The sequence below is a fragment of the Stegodyphus dumicola genome, chromosome 8 (genome assembly GCF_044657685.1).
Source record: "Stegodyphus dumicola isolate Sdum_Otavi_A_Nest chromosome 8, ASM4465768v1".
Lineage (NCBI taxonomy): Eukaryota > Metazoa > Arthropoda > Arachnida > Araneae > Eresidae > Stegodyphus > Stegodyphus dumicola.
The window spans coordinates 11,011,913-11,031,812 of NC_140775.1; the positions used below are offsets into that span (position 1 = coordinate 11,011,913).

General features: G+C 33.8%; 1 protein-coding gene across 1 annotated transcript in view; it reads right to left on the reverse strand.

Annotated features, from left to right (window-relative positions):
- LOC118197669 (speckle-type POZ protein B-like) overlaps positions 1-13,313 on the reverse strand; it is a 36,162-nt gene extending 22,849 nt beyond the window's left edge. Inside the window, exon 1 of the mRNA XM_035369203.2 lies at positions 11,335-13,313. Coding sequence (XP_035225094.2) covers positions 11,564-13,276 — 1,713 coding nt within the window. The 5' untranslated portion in view covers positions 13,277-13,313 and the 3' untranslated portion in view covers positions 11,335-11,563. The remainder of the gene's footprint in view (positions 1-11,334) is intronic.
- Positions 13,314-19,900: the final 6,587 nt, after the last annotated feature.

Below are 19,900 nucleotides of genomic sequence, written 5' to 3' on the forward strand. Positions count from 1 at the left end.
GAAGCGGCTTTGCAACAAATCGACGGACTGCTGAGCTATTTGGAAGAAAAAGACGACGCGGAGTTGGCCGAGAAACTTATGCTACGAAAAATGCAATCTCAGATCAAGAGAAAATGCTTCCAAAGCAAGAAGCAAACACAAATGACTGATTTCTTCAAAAAGGTGTAGTTTTACAGTTATGCTTTTGTAATTACATAGTATATTACAGTATTTAAACAGTACATATGTATTAATTTTTCTGTGTATCCTTGATGCCTCTCGTAAATATACAAAGCACTTCTCTGTTTTCATTAACAAAATGCATTTTAGGTTAGTTTTGAATGATATACTAAAATATTAAGCGTTAGTTAAACATTTTCTGCTGCTTATTTTACGTTTTATTGTATATAAAACGATTTTTCAAAGTTGGAATGACTGTTTTTTCTTTTGCTATACCCGTTTTTACCTTTTTTTCGGATTATCCGCGATTCTTGTTATCCGCGGCGGCCGCGCCGCCCAATTCCGCGGATAATCGGGAGTGTACTGTATTAGAACACGATGATATATACAGGGTGCTCGTAAACTTCCCCGATATATTAACTCCTAGTGGCCTATCCGATCAACCAATCAAAATTAAATTTCAGATATTATTATTTGAAGGTACGTGCTCGAGTTTGTGATGATTTTAAACAACAGAGTTACGGTGAAAACATTTCGAAATTTTCGAATAGCAGCACGCACCTTTTCCCTCACATATTGATCAACGCATTCGAAAAACATAAATGGCGTTGGAGCGATATATGTATGACAAAAATTGTCGGCGCAAAACATTTGCAAAGGAAAACATTCTAAAGGATGAATGATTACACAGGGAGGAGATGCTTTGACGTACTTTGCGTAATTCACAGGGAAAAATGAATCACAAAACACCATGTGCAAAACATTGGTTGCGGAAAATTTTCAATAAGCCAATGTGGGAAGATTGTTCCTTCAGACAGGTATTTGAACCTGCTAACAAGATTCTTTTTGAGAACCTACGAGGTGAATTGATAAGGCTGTTTCATCTGAATGGGAAACACGGTGCTAAAAGCAGTGCAAGTTTATCGACAAAATCACAAATGAAGATGAGTCCCATTACTCCTAAAAACTATATGTGATTTGGTAAAAAAAATCCTAAAAAATGGATGCGCATGTGATAGACCGCGATCCTGACGACCATGTCTTCCTTTTGAAGTTGTTGCGGAATTGTATAATACGATTAATGATTCATTATAATACGATTAATAATTAATGCATAATACGATACGAATACAACAAAATTATGCATACAAAAGTGTAGACGTTACTTTATAAGGTATTTCTCCCACCTTCATTGCATGCCTTCGTGGTGTGGTGGTCTGCACGCCGGATGCGTATTCCAGAGGTCCGCGGTTCAATTCCCGGCGAAGGCGTTTGCTCATTTTTCATCACTCCTGCTTTCAAAAATAACCTAATGTCTCTTTAACTTGTTAAATATTACTTAAAAATGTACTAAGCACATGGTTGCCTGAAAGCATTGTTATACGCATGTTTACCGGAGTTTGGCGCATTTTGAAAATTTGGTGGCCTCTGCTGAGGTGGTTGGCAAATACATAAGTATGAATTCTAATATCAGCGACTCAAAGTTAAAATTTTTGCAAATTATTACAAGAATGAAACATATACAAACAATTTAACAAGTTAAACGGAAGCCGCATTTCCAGAATACTAATTAAAAAAAAATGCACAATAAACAAACATAATCACGATACAAAATGCACCATACGTAAAGAAACAAACGGAAATAAACACGCAACAACACAAAAATACTCAGCTAGAAACAGACCAAGCATTTACAGAAATTGTAACAATAACATACGTTGGTGTAAATATTATTTCAGATTATTTTTAGTATCGCAGTTGTTTATTTCACTGTTAAATGCAATTGTGAAAATTTGCTTTTTGTCCCTGTTGTTCAGTTGGCCATAGGCTGCTTCTAATGAACTCATAAAAGTATTTGCAAAATAGATGAATGGATATTTATGCATATATAGTATGAATTCATACCCCAAGAGAATGAAATTTTTTTTAACAATATAAGCTTTCTTACGTTTAAAGGTTTAGTCTGCATTGACTGGTATCCTATTTAAATAATGCTTTCAAACTAGTGACGCAGTGCTTGTAATATAATTCATTAGTATATTATTATCTCTTTCGCTAATATTGTGGAATGAGTATAAAGTATTTCTCGCACATGAAAAGTAAAAAGCAGCTTTTTCACGATTCAGGAAACGTGAATGAAAATCATTAATAAAATGATAAATTATTAAAATTAAAGTATGAAGAGAAACATAAAAAATTAATAAATTTAGTTACAAAAATAAGTTAATTAATAAAACTTAAATTAATGATTATTAATTAATAAAAATTAGCAAAGTAATAACTAAAACACTACACTTTGTAGAGTCATTATGAATTTTTAAAGCAGAAGATGTGAAAAATGATAAACGCCTTCGTCGGGACTCGAACCTGGGCCTCTTAAATATGCGCCGAATGTGCTACGCTACACCACGAAGGCATGCGGAAAGGAGGGAGAGAATACTTTATATCCCCCTTTTAAAGGGTGACTGGGGATTAGGGGACCCAATCGCCAAATCCTGGTGGTGAAGAATCATCCTCCACCACATTTTAGTTCGGGGCGCCACAGGAGAGTCATTACATTATTTTAAAGCAGGAGACATGAAAAATGAGCAATGCCCTCGAATCTGGACCTGTCGATACGCGCCTAGCGTGTTACCCTTACACCACGAAGGCATGCAGAAAGGAGGGAGACCTTATAGTCTCTGTCATGTTAATTTTTCATCTCTTAGGTTTTTCCATTTAACCTAATGTCTCTACAGTGGCGCCCGAACTAAAAGGGTGTTGGATGAGAATTCTCGACACACAGGATTCGGCGACTGAGAGTCGTCCTTTAAAAAAGGGAGTATATAAGGTATTTCTGTACGCTGGGCCGGTATTTCAGAGGTCTGTGGTTCGATTCCCGGCTAAGGCGATTGCTCATTTTTCATCTTACCTGCTTCCAAAAACTACCTAATGTCTCTATAACCTATGAGAAGGAGGACAATGATACTAGCGGTGAAATGGAGAACGATGACATTCATCCAGACTTGTATGTATCACAGCAATAGAGTCTACGAGCTGCAAGAACATTCCGAGTCGGATATCGATATTAAATAATTTGATCACTACATATCAGGATTAAATAAAAAATAATATTCTTTCAATTACTAATCCATAATACCATTTTACGATCAATTACTTGCAAATCATTTTGAGCTCTATATAAGCCAACATCCAACTTCAGTTATAAAATATTTGCTGAAACTTCTCACTATAAGACTGGGAAATCTAAGTTCACTGAGAGTAGGTATGAAGTTACCAAACTTCCAGAAACATCCGAAAATGACTGAAAAATAAAGTAAAAAAGAAGATTTCGAGTTAAATTTAAACGCATGTAGGATATTCGTAAAATGTAATTGTAGACATCTTTTCAAAATAACGGGACATTTATATTATACATTTTCAGAAAAATATTTAAACATCACATTTTATTACTTTTTTGAATATGTTTCTCTTAAAAAATTCTTCAGCGGGACTCAATAATGATCAGCTTGATCATTATTGATTGAAGAAACAATAAAAGTACAAGCAAAAAATAACAGAAATTGAGGAGAAATGGCAAAGTTAGAGTCGCATAGTGTCTTCTTTAGTATGCTAAGTCGAATAAAAAGGGTATCTTTCATTCATTGCAAACAACTTTATCTTCTAAATTATTTTTCAAGTAGAATTTTACTGCTTTGTTCTTGAAAACAACCTGTAAATTTTCTTTCACATATTCAATAGATCTTAATGAACTGGTAACCGAAAGGTACTAATAATTTTGTGAAATTGCCTTTCTGCGCCTTTTATAGGTTAAATTTTGGATATCAGCATTTTCATTTGTACTGCCATTCTGTGAAATAATCTAAATCTAGTTCAGATATTAATTTCACCCAATTCCTCTTCTTCCGTTTTTTTTTTTTTTTTCCCCCCTAAATACCCGTTTTTGAATATATTCAGTGGTCGTATAACAACTAGCGGGAGTTCAGCCGTTCCAATACCGCCATCTTCTGCTTACTGTTACGTATTTGATGTCCCAAGAAACTGACTCCGGCCATTTATATTCATCCTTAATTTTTAAGAACACTTAACGTATTCTATGGGAAAGTAAGACCAAAGTGATGAAAATAGTAAATACAAAATGAAGTGAAGGTAACTGGGGTCCCAAAGTTCACGCAAGAGGTAATTTTGATAAAAAACACGGGTTTATATTAAAAATTAAAATTTTTTATTGATTCATATAGGATTACGTATGGAATAGCATATCGGGTAAAAAAATTGTGTTGTATAGTTGTATTGTATTGTGTTGTATTTAGCACTATTAATTGAGGTGTTTAGTTGTATTTGAATTTGTCATTGGAACTATTGCTGTAGTGTATCTTCTCATATTGTTGTCATTGATTTGCATTGTCTTGGGTCCTCCTTGAAAGCTATGATCGCTCGTCACGTTTTGCGAACTTGTCCGATTGGATAGTCTTGCTCCTTTTGGTACTTCTCTTCTTCCCCTTTTCTCCATTTTCTCATCTGAGATTTTCTCCACGTGCCCTTGGGCATATCAAGTGCCCTTGGGCTTTAATTCTGGAACCGGCCACATTGCTCTCCGCAATAACTCGGTTAATTATAGAGTCTATTTCCCTCTTCTTTTCTTCGATCGTCTTTTCCAGAAAGCGACGATTTATATTCTAATGCAGCGGTTCTTAACCTTTTGACTAATTAGTTTTAACCGTAAATTAGGATCCACTTTTAATTTTGTTCTGTATTTATTTTTTAAATATAACATGGAAGAAAATCCTTGTTCACATAAATTGATTGGGCAAAAAGAAAATAAAAATTTAAAAGCTTTATTTTAAATGCCTTTAAATTTTCTTTTACAGTTCCGCCAAATCTTCAGTTAGAGTTCGATCACACAAAATTTCCATCAACTGATTTTTTTCCCTTCCATGAGATAAAGTTTCAGGTACATTTGAACAAAATGGATTTCTAAACCGATTTTTATAATCCTCGGCAAAATACGCGTTGAAACTATTTATCAATAAAAAAACAATGCTTTTTAATGTCGGAGGCTAATTCTTCTTTTATTTTTCAAATTAATTTCTGCTAAAAAAAACTTTCTAAAAGTCGTGAAAAGTCTATAAAATATGGTTTTGTACGTACTGTACGCCACGGAGCAGGCTTCCGTCCTAGAAATCCATGCGGAATGATGCCTGTTCGGTGGGAGAATCTCAGGGTAGGACCGGCATACGCAAATTTATTCTTTGTAACTGAAGAGTTTCATGGACAGGGTAGGTTATTGTTGCTTAGTCACCTTGCATAGGAATGATACGATTATTCGTGGGGCTTTCGTTTTGAATCACTAAATGAGTCCATAGTCATAGTCAAAGTAGAAGTGGAGAGTCCAAAGTTCTAGGAAAATACCATCGTGCCTTTGTGGATATTTCCGTGGAATTATTCCTGAGAATAATGCATAATGATCAAACGTTACTAAACCGTTATGTTATTATGCATAGCTATCACATAACGCGGTTACTGCGGCCTTTCCATGGGGATACATGCCACAGGTATTAACAAATTAATATGGATAGCCTCAGTAATACTTTAGATTATAACAGATAGTGGAAGACTTACACTGAATATCTAAGTACCGACATGTTTGAACATAATTGCATAGTGTAAGAGCAGTACATAGTGTAACTATACACACACTCGGTATACATAGCATAAGACAGTACGTAAGAAGACTTAAACCAAGTATCTAACTACCGACTTCCTATAACATAACACGGTTACTGTACATATATTGCATGCATTATCAATGGCCTTTCCATGGGGATACCTGCCACCGTTATTAAGAAATAAAAATGAGTGCTCGATGGGGTCAGTGTAGTGGTTAGCACTGCTGGCTGCCGCATCATTGGGCTGAGTTCGAATCCTGGAGAAAGCTTTGATGTATTTTAGTGTACACTGTTTGTGTGTCATGGGAGCACTTAAAATACCGGCGATCCGCAAGTTCTTGCGAGAGGTTTGATGGTAGGGGAAGAAGAGTAGTGGTTCAAGTAATCAGCATGCATATACAGAAGCAATTAACAAATTATATCAAGATTAGCATCTCTAATCTAAACGCGTTCAAATCAGGCATTTTAGTCTCTATTATTCTAGAAAACTTCGAAGAATGGACTCACAAAGTAAATTAAATCCACACCATCCGAAGGCATGATTATTTTTAGAAAAATATTGATGTAGAAAGCCACGTTGCTGCTCGTAAAAATCAGTTTCACTTTAATATAATACATTTTGTAACCTGAGATTCTGAAGATTACATCATTTACCGTATAGTATTTATGCAAGGAGAGTAATGCATCGGATAAGGATAAGACTATCACTGTTTTTTTAAGGGAAGGAAGTGTACAGGATTTCGCAATCATGACTGTCAATTTGATAAATGTAATTATTCCGATTATCGATTATTATAATTATCGATTTTAATAATATTTTATTACTTTTAATAATGCAGTAATGGTTAAGGAGTAAATTGGAATTATAGATTAAGTGATTGCAATTTTTTTTAATATATATTTCAAAAATAAAATCATAATGATTTGCACCGAGAATGCAACTTTCATGGTGCTTAAAATGTTATTATTTTTATCCCAACTGATTTTTATTCAAAAGTATGTAGAATATTTTACATATTTCTTTTGCCACTAAGATATTTCTGAGAATTTCATCTGTGCTGATTACAGACTGCTGCTGATTTTTATAGAAATTTAGTTCACCGTATGCATAGAGTTTTACTGATTTCTTATATATTAATTTTTAAAATACAGGTTGTCCCATATAAAAATACACACAAACTCAACCGGAACAGCATCCTAATTTTGTCTGCCCGATATGGTTAAGGACACTCTGTTTTTTACAGTAGTATTTATTAAAAATACAACAACGCAACATGTTACATATAGATGTAGATTATAAAATTTAGTATTGTGGTGAAATATAATCAGGGTTATACTTTTATTTAGGACACCCTGAGTAAGAAAGAATTAGACCCTATTGGTAGTGCAAAATCCTATTGGTTTCATCAATTGGTTTTTGAGGAATTGAACACACGACCAATTGAATTGAATCAATTGGTCGTGTGTTCAATTCCTCAAAAATGCCATGGAAACACACGACCAATTGAATTGAATCAATTGGTCGTGTGTTTCCATGGCATTTTTGGGAGCGTGGGCTGTTGTTGGTTTTGATTACTGGTTTTTACAGGGTTCGGCTAACGATTACCAAAGGCTGGATTCAGCACAATATTTTATTGATATGTGCGGGACACTGCTAGCAAAACATCTGATGTGTATACCACGCGACTTCCTTGTGTGGAATATTAAATTATACGCACTTTTTTCTGCATTTCATTCAAACGTATTTCCTCGGATATCATTAGAGATATATTTCTAATTCAATTAATTCTGATCTCAGTTCCAGGTAACTCAAAAATGCATAAAACTTCAAAATATCTTCATTAAAGTTTGAAAAATATAGAAAAAAATCAAAACACCAAATACAGTTAAAACAATAAAAAAAATTTGACAATTAAAATTAGAGTTTCTATGCAAAAACAAGCAATTCGGCCGCACAAAAATGAAAGTTTAATTTTGCTCTCACTCGGCAAAAAGACACTGAGGGTGGAAAAGCTGAATTCACTATACTGTTAAGTTTCAAATTTAAACAAATATGACTGCTATGGTAACCAAAAATTAGGCTTAGCCGCACTTAAACAACTTTCAAATTGTTGATAATCCTACAAATATTGTATGCAGATTAACTAAAGACATAAGAACCTTAACTAGAAGATAAGAACAACATAATTCAATCAATTTTAAAGCAAAAATGCGCAATTTACCAACATATAAGAATAAAAAAACTGAGCTCACTAAGCCGAGTAACAGAGTGGGTATATATATATATATATATTTATATACTTTTGGTGCGGCCGATCGCAACCAAAAAGAAGATGCATAACTACATATTATAGCAGTCCTATATACAAAATTTCAACGTTCTAAGACTACTCGTTTTTGAGTTATGCGAGATACATATAAACAAACGTATGTACAGACGCCACGAAAACATCTTCTGAATCCATTTTGAATCAATTTTATAATTCGTTTTGGGAAAAAGAGTCTTTTACCCTGTCCTTATATAAAGATGTCACGCGAAAATATAGAGGACAAAATGAATATTTTTCTTGAAATATGATACCCGAAATTTTTCTCGATTACAATACTTCCTTTAATTTATAAGGCATTTCTCCCATTTTCCTAACGTGCCTTCGTGGTGTAGTGGTTCTGCACGCTGGGCCGGTATTCCAGAGGTCCGTAGATTGATTCCCGGCGGAGGCGGTTGCTAATTTTTCCAATTCTCCTGCTTCTAAAAATATACCTAATGTCTTTACAGTGGGGCTCGAACTAAAAGGGTGTTGGATGAGGTTTCTCCACACCCAGGATTTGGCGATTGAGTCCCCTGAAAACCCCAATCGGCCTTTAAAAAGTGGAGTATATAAGGTATTTCTCCCACTTTCCTAGCTTGCCTTCATGGTGGAGTGGTTCTGCACGCTGAGCCGGTATTCCAGAGGTCCGTGGTTCGATTCCCGGCGAAGGCATTGTTAATTTTTCAATTCTCCTGCTTCCAGAAAAATATACCTAATGTCTCTACAACTTCGTACAAGGAAGTGACAAGAGTTGTTATGCATGTTCGAAATTTAGCTACCTAATTTTTCGAAATTAGATATATATTGCTCGAAATGGAATGTAATTTAAAATTGGCTTTGTTCACTAATTTATTTATTTATTTATTATTTTTTTGGTATCTTTTTTGGTTCAGATTACTGGTTTTTTTTGTTTGACTTCTTTCTCTTAATTTAACAACAAAATCAAGAATTTATTATGTGAAAATACGGAAGAAATAATAAGATTAAAAAAAATAAGGGGAAAACTATATTACTGAAGTCTGAACAAATTTTTAGAAATACCAGTTTTTACAAATTTTAGATGAAAGTATTGTTTATAGAGATAAATCGATGTCATAATTAGAATTCATATGAGAAAGGCTTTTTTTAATGTAGTCTGCATTTAAAAGAATATTCAACTAAAAATAAAAACCAATAAATGTATAATAAATGAACCAATAAATGAATATTCAACTAAAAATAAAAACCAATAAATTTTGTAATTTTCATTCTTCTTATAACTGAAAACCAACAAACAAAAAAGCAAGGGTTTGAAATGTTTTATGTTTTTCATTAATTATGTATATTAAAAGTAGTACTTAAAAATTTTTTTAATGATTTTATGAAAAACAGAAATATACCACATATAATGAATACACCAATTCAATTGTAGGGTTTATATTTATTTTAACTAACATTTATTTTAAGTTTAAACTATCTTTCCTGTCAAGCCTTACTTTCCCCTGGAATTGCCAATGCCAGAGTATGTAAATTTTAGTAGAACGCGCAAAGTATTCAAAATTGTCAGCGGAAGTAATCTGAGTTAAATAGAAGGGAAACGAGTTCGAAAGTGTGCTTTCTTGCTTCACGAGCGTGGAGGTGGCTTGGTAGAAATTGAAGAACCACGCGTTTCGGCCTGTGTGCTTGCCTCAGTAGATAGTTAAATCTTTCAACGTAATATTCAGAAGTTTGCTGAATTATCAGCGGTATCTTAGAACGCGGTTAGGTTAGTTACGTTTTAGAGAGCCTCGTAGGTAGTCACTTGTTATTATTCATTTTTAGTTTCTTATTTTTATTTGACCGCCGGGTCGGCGTAGTTTGTGAGCGTCAAGAGTACGCATCTGTAATTTCTAAAGTTGAATAAAAAGGGATTTAAACCCTTCTCAAGACTTTGTATACTTTCCAGTTCATAGCAGTCACCACTATTGTTGCGTGCAGGTTGGAAGCGCGCAACATTACACAATAAAAACCAGAATAGGAAAGTTCTGGATTAATTAATTAAGATTAGAATAATACTTTTAAGGGTTTAATTAGCTTTAAAGTGATTTACAGATCCAGTGTTCAGTACTAGAAATTATATGAGATTTATTAATTTTAATATAGTGTTATTACAAAAGTTTACAGTTTATATTATTTATAAAAATACACAGTGAAATATATCGGGATGAAACTAGAAAAAGCATGCATTTTTTTCCAGCATTCTATGTAATGATGTAGGCCATTACTGTGTGACGTATGACTCTGCCGACAAAGTGGCCACTGACAGTGGAGAACGTTTGATTTGTTTTGTTCTTTAATACTGCAACAACTGGAATTGTAACGGAATAAATTTTAAGCTGTTTTCCCGAAATTTTCGGAACTGAAGACTGTGGAATCTAAAGTTAAAAATTCGTTCTTATTGTTGATTTAATTGGACTTAATAGGAGCTCGCCGCCTCGAATATATTCAATTTATTTTTCAGATTCGCGAGACTGACAAGGATTTTGCACAGAATACCACATACTTCTAAACATCTCGTCCTAATCGTAGATAATGTTTCCTTCTGAAAGTGACTTTTTGAACCTTCATTCAGATTAGTGTTGAACAATAGAATCCCGTTTTGCTGAGTTCTAAAGCACTTCTCCGCTCCTGACATGGCCATTTTGTCTGAATCAGGTGATAGACGGTGACCGCTTACGTCACTTTAAAGAAAGGCTGGGCGAAACTTTATATCTTCGCTTACACACTTCTTTAAATTTCATCGCCATATATAGCTTACATCGTGATACATAGCCATTATAAATTACTGAAATTAATACACTATATCTTTCGTAATGATTATGAATTTATGTATTTTGAATCATTTTTCGAAATTTAAATGAAAACACATTTTGGAAAATGACAAAATTTCTGTTTATATTCATAAATTCTTATTTCCCATATAATTTTATTAAACTGAAATAAATACTTGAAATCTAATATTGGTTTCTTAGAAAGTAAAAATTATGATCACTCTCTTTAAAACAGAAAATTAAATTAATATAACAAATTAGATTAATACTTGGAAAATATTAATAATAGAACAAATTAGAAACAATATTAAATAATCAGAGTAACTTGAAATAATTAGAAATAATAAATTAGATTAACATCATTTATCGAAACATGAAGTGCATTGGAAAATTATAGGTAACACTTACCATTTCAAATATTATAAAAATTTCCCTGTATTGCACATTTTTCGCAATAATCACTAAGCAGACATGATTTAGCATTATATAATTTGCTCTTTATCTTTCTTTATTTACCATATGGAGAAATTAATTTAATTGATAAGAATCTCTGATTTTCTCTGTAAGTTTTCGTTGAAATAGATAATTCTATGTTCAAAACACGAGTCTTCAATTTTGCAGTCAAATTTCACATAGATTACTTTGAAATAATTTTACTGGCAATCAAATTTTCCAAACCTCTTGCATACAAGTTTTCTTTAGTAATGTTTTTCCATTCATCGGTTGAGAAAATGTCCTTCGCATGTTCAGAAAAATATTTTAAAGTACTCTTGTACAAGTCATCGTCAGAATGACTATGGGCTAATTGGAAAACTTTACAGACATTCTTAGCAGAAAGACTTGATTTCAGAAAAGCCGAGCACTCTTCTTTGAAAGCAAAAACATTGTACTTAAATGCTGCCGCATACAGATATATTGCTCTTTCATCCAAAGGTTTTTCCAAGCGACCAGAGTACATATATTCAAGCATTTCATCCATAGCATCGGGATCGACATCTGTAATCTCAATTTTACTGTTTTCTGAATTGGTATTTTCATCTCCGAACATTCTGGAAAACACTGAAGATCGGGCACACAGAATAAACTTGTGCGCGGATAAAGTTTTGGAAGCGACTACTAAAGTAACATCAGAAAAGTTTCCACTTTTGTACAACTTTAGAAGACTGTTGCTGAAATAATTGCACTTTATAGAAGATAAAACGCCACAAGAAGTTTCTAGAGTCTCAGACGAATGACTACAATCTGAAAACTTAAATTCACATTTAAGAAGCAATACATCCTGTGAACCTTTGGAAATGGTTGGCGAAAATTCCGCGCATTTCCATTTTTTATCTTTTTCGAACAAGTGATCATTTTCAAAGCAATTAGTTACATCGAAAGATATCTTGCTTTTAACGAAAATCGGCTTGGCTTCAAAATCGTTTGGTCGGACAATGCAAATTTCGAAGATTCTATCCTTTTTGTCGTTTTCACGGATATGCAGTTGTAAACACCATCTGCAGGGTTTCAGGATTTCGACAATAAATACATTGTACAGTATTGTATTAACAGACAGATTAGAGAAATTCTGTACTGGCCATTCAAATGATATTTGCATTACGTTAATGCGAGTTCTACATTTCTTTGAAACATTTGGAATAGAACTCAAGTTAGGAAGTCCATATCTCACGGCAGCAGTGGATAATTCTTCAAACAATTCATATCCGACGAGTTCTGCTTCTCCAGCGTAAACGTATTTGATCATGCACTCAAGTACATTAGATGGGATATCAAAATTTATCTCCTGAGTCGTTTTTCTATTAAGTTCTTTTATCAACTTCGGCCATCTCGCCCATAAAATAGCTTTGTGTACTTTGAAAACAGCATCATGAGTACGCAACACGATGTTAGAGAATAATCCATTTTTGTAAGAAAGTTCGGGCATTGCGTCAAGTGCATTTTTCTCTAATACAGATTTCAAAGAGCATTTTATGATAAGGATATCATTTATCAAGGATGAAAGAAAGAGTTTTCTTACAAATAAATGTCCTAATAGTCGACCTGCATTCTTATGATACCTACCTAGTGAGATATTGCGGTTGAAAATTAATCTTTCTTCGCAATCCAATCCCTGTATAAAACATTCCAAAGAACAGACTTCTGAAACATCATCAATTCTCCCGACGAAAATTGAGATGTAATCTCTATCGTTTTGACCTTTTGGATATAAACATATTGACCATTTCATGCCAGGTAAAGAATTCAGAGAAAAGAAAGGACTGTGAAGAAATTCTCCTTTTGAATGATGGCACATGCTGAAATTTTCAATCACCCAAGTAAACATAAATCTATCGTCTGTTTGCATCTCCATTACAAGCAGCAGTTTTTCATTCTATCTGCTGTCGATATCTGCGAAATTAGAGTGTCTGTTTTGAAACCCTCTAATGTTTAATCAGATTTGTTTCGTAAGATAAAAAGGAAGAGAACTTTAACCTTGCGTTTAACTTTAACTTGAGCTCATCTTTTACAATTGTTAAAAAATATTGTTGTCGCAGCACATATTTATCTCTAGTTGATGCTAATTATTATAATTAAATAATTCTAGACCAAAATCGTGCTGAAAAGAAATTGGTTGAATGAAAGTAGATGAAGGTTGCAATATCCGAAAAAATGAGTACCAATCGAAAGTTTATTTTTCACGTCAGTGCATTCAAGAAGTACTGTTTAAGTATGGCAGAAAGTAAAAGTTTCACACAGCTAAACATTTCCTTTCGGGTGTATACAAAATCCTACAATGCACATGTTAAAGATTTTAAAAATAAATTGTGAGTATTTTTAACTATTAATATAAGTTAATTAATTTTATAAACAAAATTAGCCTAATAGCGGTTACATTTTTAATAGCGCATTTATCTCGGGTTTATATGATAGTCGATTCAACGATTCTACTCATTACAAAGACCTATAAAAATAAACATCACCAATCTTTCATAAATCTAATTCCCACCGTCTCGAAAACGCTAACCATATGATAGAGATTTTGAGTTTCGAAACGCTTGTTTTAATTTCATCGAATTCACTAAAGGCTTAGAGAAGAATATGCAAATACCACATGATGTGACTCATTACGATTTAATCTCCGAGTGTATGGATTGTAGGCACTGATTGAAGGCGATGCCTTTCTGAAGCTTTCGAATAGGTGAGTTTCATAGCTGATAAACTTTTTTGAGAAAAGATTTTGGTTGTTTTTTAATAAGATTAATTATGATTAGATCAATGTAAGCGTGTTGGTAGCCGATTTTAAGCATTGGCATGAAAACATACGCTAGTATCTGAACGACAGCCTATTCCATCGCTGGACTTTCCATACTGGGTCAAACGATGTAGCATTGCTTTTGGCCACCTTGGCCACCCAGATTCCCACATCTAACCCCCTGTATTTTTTCCTATTGAATTTTGTTAAAGACTAAGTGTTCGTGCCTCCTTTTTCCTAGGACTTACAACAGCTGAAGCACTGGGTAACTGAAGTGCTGGAATCATTAACAAAGGATATTCCATACCGAGTGTGGCAGAAAATGGAATACCGCATAGATATTTGCCGTGTCACCGGAGGATCACAACAGAACAGCTATAGAAACTTGGATAATTATAGTTGCACTGTAAATTTAACTTACCAAAACAAAATAATCGCAGCGAACACGTGTATGCTTTCTTTTTGTCCCATTCAATATGAAACACCCTATATAACAGTCACCTGATTGTACCGCACGGATTAGAATTATAGAGATAAGGGTAGAGTTGAGACTAGAGTTGCCCAATTGCATTCTCTTATCTCCATGAATTTTGCTTTACACAATAAAAAGTCTTTATTTAAGTTCCGTAAAGCATTGTAATTGCCATGACATTCGTCCTTGTTTTGGTACTTTTCCGTGCCAGTATGATAAATAATCAAAGACAATGACCGAGATAAAAAGAAATTTCGACCCCTGAGTGATATTAGAAGCTAAAGGTTGCAGTTATACTCGCATAAAAATTCATTCTTTATTTATTTTTGGCTCTTGAGTGAAAAACGTCAGCTATAATATATGCCCACTTAAAATACTTTAATCTGTTATTATAAAAACTACAGTTTAGATGTTTTTACGGCAACTGAGCTCTCATTATTATAATTTCTGCTTATTTCCATGCTATACAAATCAGGACTGCTATTCGACTTTCCTTGCCTTCTAAAATGATTATTCGGTTACTCTACAAGAAAGGAGCCACAAACAGGCGTGAGAAATTTGAAGAAATTTCATCAAGTACACTGACATATAACGCATTCGGGAAAGGCGCCTATTGGCTTTTTTTTTTTTTTTTTTCCTTAAATATTTTATGCGTACTTTTATATTTAAAAATATCTTAATCAAGCATTTGTAAAGAAACTATTTCTTAAAGTAAGGCAGAAGATCATATTGTAGAGTCATTAAGTTAATTGGAAGCAGAAAAGATGAAAAATATGCAACCGCCTTCGCCGGGAATCGAACCACGGACCTCTGGAATACCGGCTCAGAGTGCTACCCTTACACTTCGAAGGCACGCTAGGGAAGTGGGAGAAATACCTTATAATATAAAAATAGTTCAACGTGATTAAAAAGAGCGTTATATAAATATAAACGCGTTCACTTTTCGTATGGTTCCTGTACTGTAAGCATTCCAGTCAATGAATCATTACGTTTAATAATTTTTATATGACTTATTATTTAAACTTTATACGTACTATTTAAATTTTATACGTATTATATTTATACGTATTTATTATTAAACCTTATACATATTATTTAAATAAACTCTTAAAACTGTGCATTTTGAGAAATGACAAAAAATTAATTTTTTTTTAAATAAATTTCTGTGCATTCCATTTTACGTCTGCAGCACGATATCTATATTAAAAAAATTCTGATACGGACACCACATGATTTCTTTGTACGGCTTGTGAAACTGTATAAATTTTTAAAGCACTTCATTTAACGTTATTTCTTTAAATTATTCCAACTTAATTAACTGACACTCCAGGCACGTAGAAAATGACATCAAAAATTGCAAATTTTAAAATTAAATAACCCAGTCAATTTTTCGTGTACGGGATTCAAACTTCTTATAATTTTTATTTTTCTTAATGCGTATAAAACTTTGTCAAATATCAGTACAAGAAACAGACGATCACATTAAAAGATACATTTCGTTATTTGTCCAAAATCAATTTTTAAAAAAATCTGACATTGCCAAAACATGAATATAGACCCTCCTTCGTTGTTTTTGAAGTTTGTTTGAAGAGAGTCAACGACTTTAATGGTATTGGTAATGGCGTCCGTAGGGTGGTGAGTAAACAGAAATAATCATGGTAACCGTAAAGGTGCTAGATCCCAAAAGGATGGTACAATGATCCCTTTCGGTAATGATGTTAATAGGGGACCAATCTGGGTTACAGCAAAATGTGGCGGCTCGAAGATCATGCTCGTTGATGATGCTAGTGACTTTTATAATTCTCCACGAAAGAGGAAAGGTAGCTACTTCTCGATATTTGCAATATGGCTTCTGAATGAGTGACAGATCTGCGTCATGTTGAATTGCATGTGCAATAGCCTGGGTAGCTGCAACCTTTGCGCGTTGAAGATTTATTTGGATTAGCCGACTAGTTCCTTGTTATATAATATTTTTTAATCTTTATTTTGGAGGGGGGAGGTTAATAGGGTTACAGCCGAAAACATCGCGGAGAAAATAACGCAAGGCAAACACGTCGTGATACAAAACATCGTGGGAGAAAATAAAGCAAAGAGAAAACATCGCAGTTTTAAAACATCGTGGTACAAAATACCGTCATCGAAAATAAAGCAGTTCAAAAACTTCGCAGTTTAAAAGCATAGCCGTCGAAAATATCGTGGTAAAAAATAAAGTACCTACAAATTATCGCATGACGATAACATCGCAGACATGAATTTTAAGGCTTTAATAATTGAAATGGATATTCGCATAATGATTTGTGTGCGCAAGATGGAAAGAAGGATAATTTTCAGATTCATATTTTTATTAATTAATACATTTTTAAAAAAGCAAAACAAGAAATTCGAATAAAACAAGAAGTAATTTTCATTATAAGAGTATCAGATTAACAAAAGTGAAAAAAAAATTATCTCATAATTAGTAATTTTTTACTTATCTTTCTTTTTCTATTCTTTTTTAGATAATACTTTTCATGAAATATTACCGGTAAAACTTATCAAAAATATTTTATTAATGACCTTTGTTAGTTAACTATGTCAGTTTGAAATTCTATTAAGTGCTACAAATTGCATTAATTTTCTATACTTAAGTTTCCATTTTACATTTTCAGCAAATATTTATTGGTTAATAAAAAAAAATATAAAAGTAAAAATTATCCTTCTTTACATCTTGCGCTCACAAACCATTTTGCAAGTTTTTACAATTATTAAACAATTATAAAATTTTACAGTTATTAAAGCTGCGATGTTATTGTCGTGCGATGATTTGTAGGTACCTTATTTTTTACCACGATATCTTCATCGACGATGTTTTTTTAATTGCGAAGTTTTTGAACCGCTTTATTTTCGACGACGATGTTTTGTGCCACGATGTTTTAGAACTGCGACGTTATCTCTTTGCTTTATTTTCTCTTACGATGTTTTGTACCACGACGTTATCTCTCCTACGATGATAAATAAACTCTTAAAACTGTGTATTTTGAGAAATGACAAAAAATTGATTTTTTTAAAATAAATTTCTGTGCATTCCATTTTACGTCTGCAGCACGATATCTATATTCAAAAAATTCTGATATGGACACCACATGATTTCTTTGTACGGCTTATGAAACTGTTTTGTACCACGACGTTATTTTCTCCTACGATGTTTTGTAACACGACGTTTTCGCCTTGCGTTGTTTTCTCCGCGACGTTTTCGTCCGCGATGTTTTCAGCGGACACCGGTTAATAGGAACTATGCCTAGAGTAACCTAGAGTAAGAATTTAATATTCACTCAGTTTGTTTCTATAAATTTAACTCTTTACTACTACTGTGTTTGGATGTCCCGCAATATACGTTTGTAAATTTCTGTAAAGTTTGTAAAGTGTTGTCTTTGTAAAGTGCATTTATAATGCGTACTATTGTAAATGTACGTTCTGCTTTAAAGTGATTTGAGTATCTGAAATAATGTAATAGTTATGTAAATTATGTAATTATGTACTGAGCCACAACGGCAAAAATGTTAGTTGATGTTACAATGTTAGTTGATGTATCTCCTAATACTAGACATACGGAGACGAGAGATACCACTTAACCTCTTGTTAGAATGATGATGTCTACGTCTCCTTTAAACTGTTCCATACATAGTCGACAATATGCAAAAGCGCACGGCAGCTCTATGAAATACTGAAGCAAGCTGCGGATTATCAAAAAGTATCTACAGGGTGATCAGCGAATAAGCCCTGACTTCAAAATTAAATATCCCTACAACAAAGATCGATAGAATTATGCGGTAAACTGTACGTTTATTAGCAAAACTGTACAAATGGTGTACAAAAGTTTAGAAAATTTAGTTACGAAAATCGTTAACAGATGGCGCTCTAATCGCAATGACCTATCAATAGCCTTTAAAAATGTGCTTTGAATTCGAAAAGGATCAGTACGACTGTTGGCTAGTGAAAAAAGGCTAGCGTAGAAAGTGAAATAATGTATTCCATTGAACAACGTTTTTTTTTTTTTTTTTTTTTTTTTTTTTTTTTTTTTTTTTTGTTCTGGAATTTCACCAATTAGAACACAGTCCTACGGCAACACGTCGCAGTTTTCAAAACAGATTCAATGTTCCAGTTGGACCCGATGCCAAAACCATTCACATGCTCTTCGCGAAAGTTGAACGGACTGGCAGCGTGGCTGATGATCGAAAGAGAAATGTTGGGCCTAGGCAAACTGTAGTCACCCCTGAAAATGCAGCCAAAGTTTCTGGGATTGTTCAGCAAAATCCTAGGAAAAGCATCCGACGGATGGCATCAGAGACAGGTTTGAAGTACACGAGCACCCAAAAAATATTAAAAAATAGCCTACGGCTGTTTCCATACAAAATCCAAAATCATCAGGCCATACCCATGAAACCCGTGCAGCAAAGGGTTGACTTTGCGAATCAGATTCTAACAATGGTCGACAACGACAGATTTGATGTGAGCTGCATCTGGTTCACAGAATTTGAATGGAATCGTTAATAAACAAAACTGGAGATTTTGGGGTACCGAAAATCCTCATTTGTGTGAAGAGAAAGCACTGCATTCGCCTAAAGTTACTGCATGGGCGCTAGAGGCATTATCGGACCATTTTTCGTACGAGAAACGATAACTACTGAACGTTACGTTACAATTTTGGAACAATTTGTCAGCACTCAACTAGTGTAGGAGGATCGACCAGGTATCGACTGGTTCATGCAAGATGGGGCTCGACCACATCGAACAGATAAAGGTTTTCGCTTTCTTGATGAATGCTTTCGAAATAGAGTAATTGCGTTAGATTATCCGCAGTTTACTGACACAGGAATAGCTTGGCCTCCATATTGTCCTGATCTGAGTCCTTGAGACTTCTTTCTGCGGGACGCATTGAAAGACACTGTCTATCGAAACAATCCCGTTACTCTAGATGAGCTTGAATCGTTGATTGGTGTTGCATGTGATTCCATTTCCGTTGTGACATTGCAAGACGTGATGTCAAATTTCATTGTTCGTTTACGCCACCTCATTGTTTCGAACAGTGAACATTTTGAAAAAATTGTATTTTGATTGCAAAGGTTGCTTCACTTTATTTATTTATTTTTTTTTTTAACTCCTTTCAGAGAAAGAGTTTTCAGCGCAGAGCGCCATCTGTTAACGATTTTCGTAACTAAATTTTCTAAACTTTTGTACACCATTTTTACAGTTTTGCTAATGAACGTACAGTTTACCGCATAATTCTATCG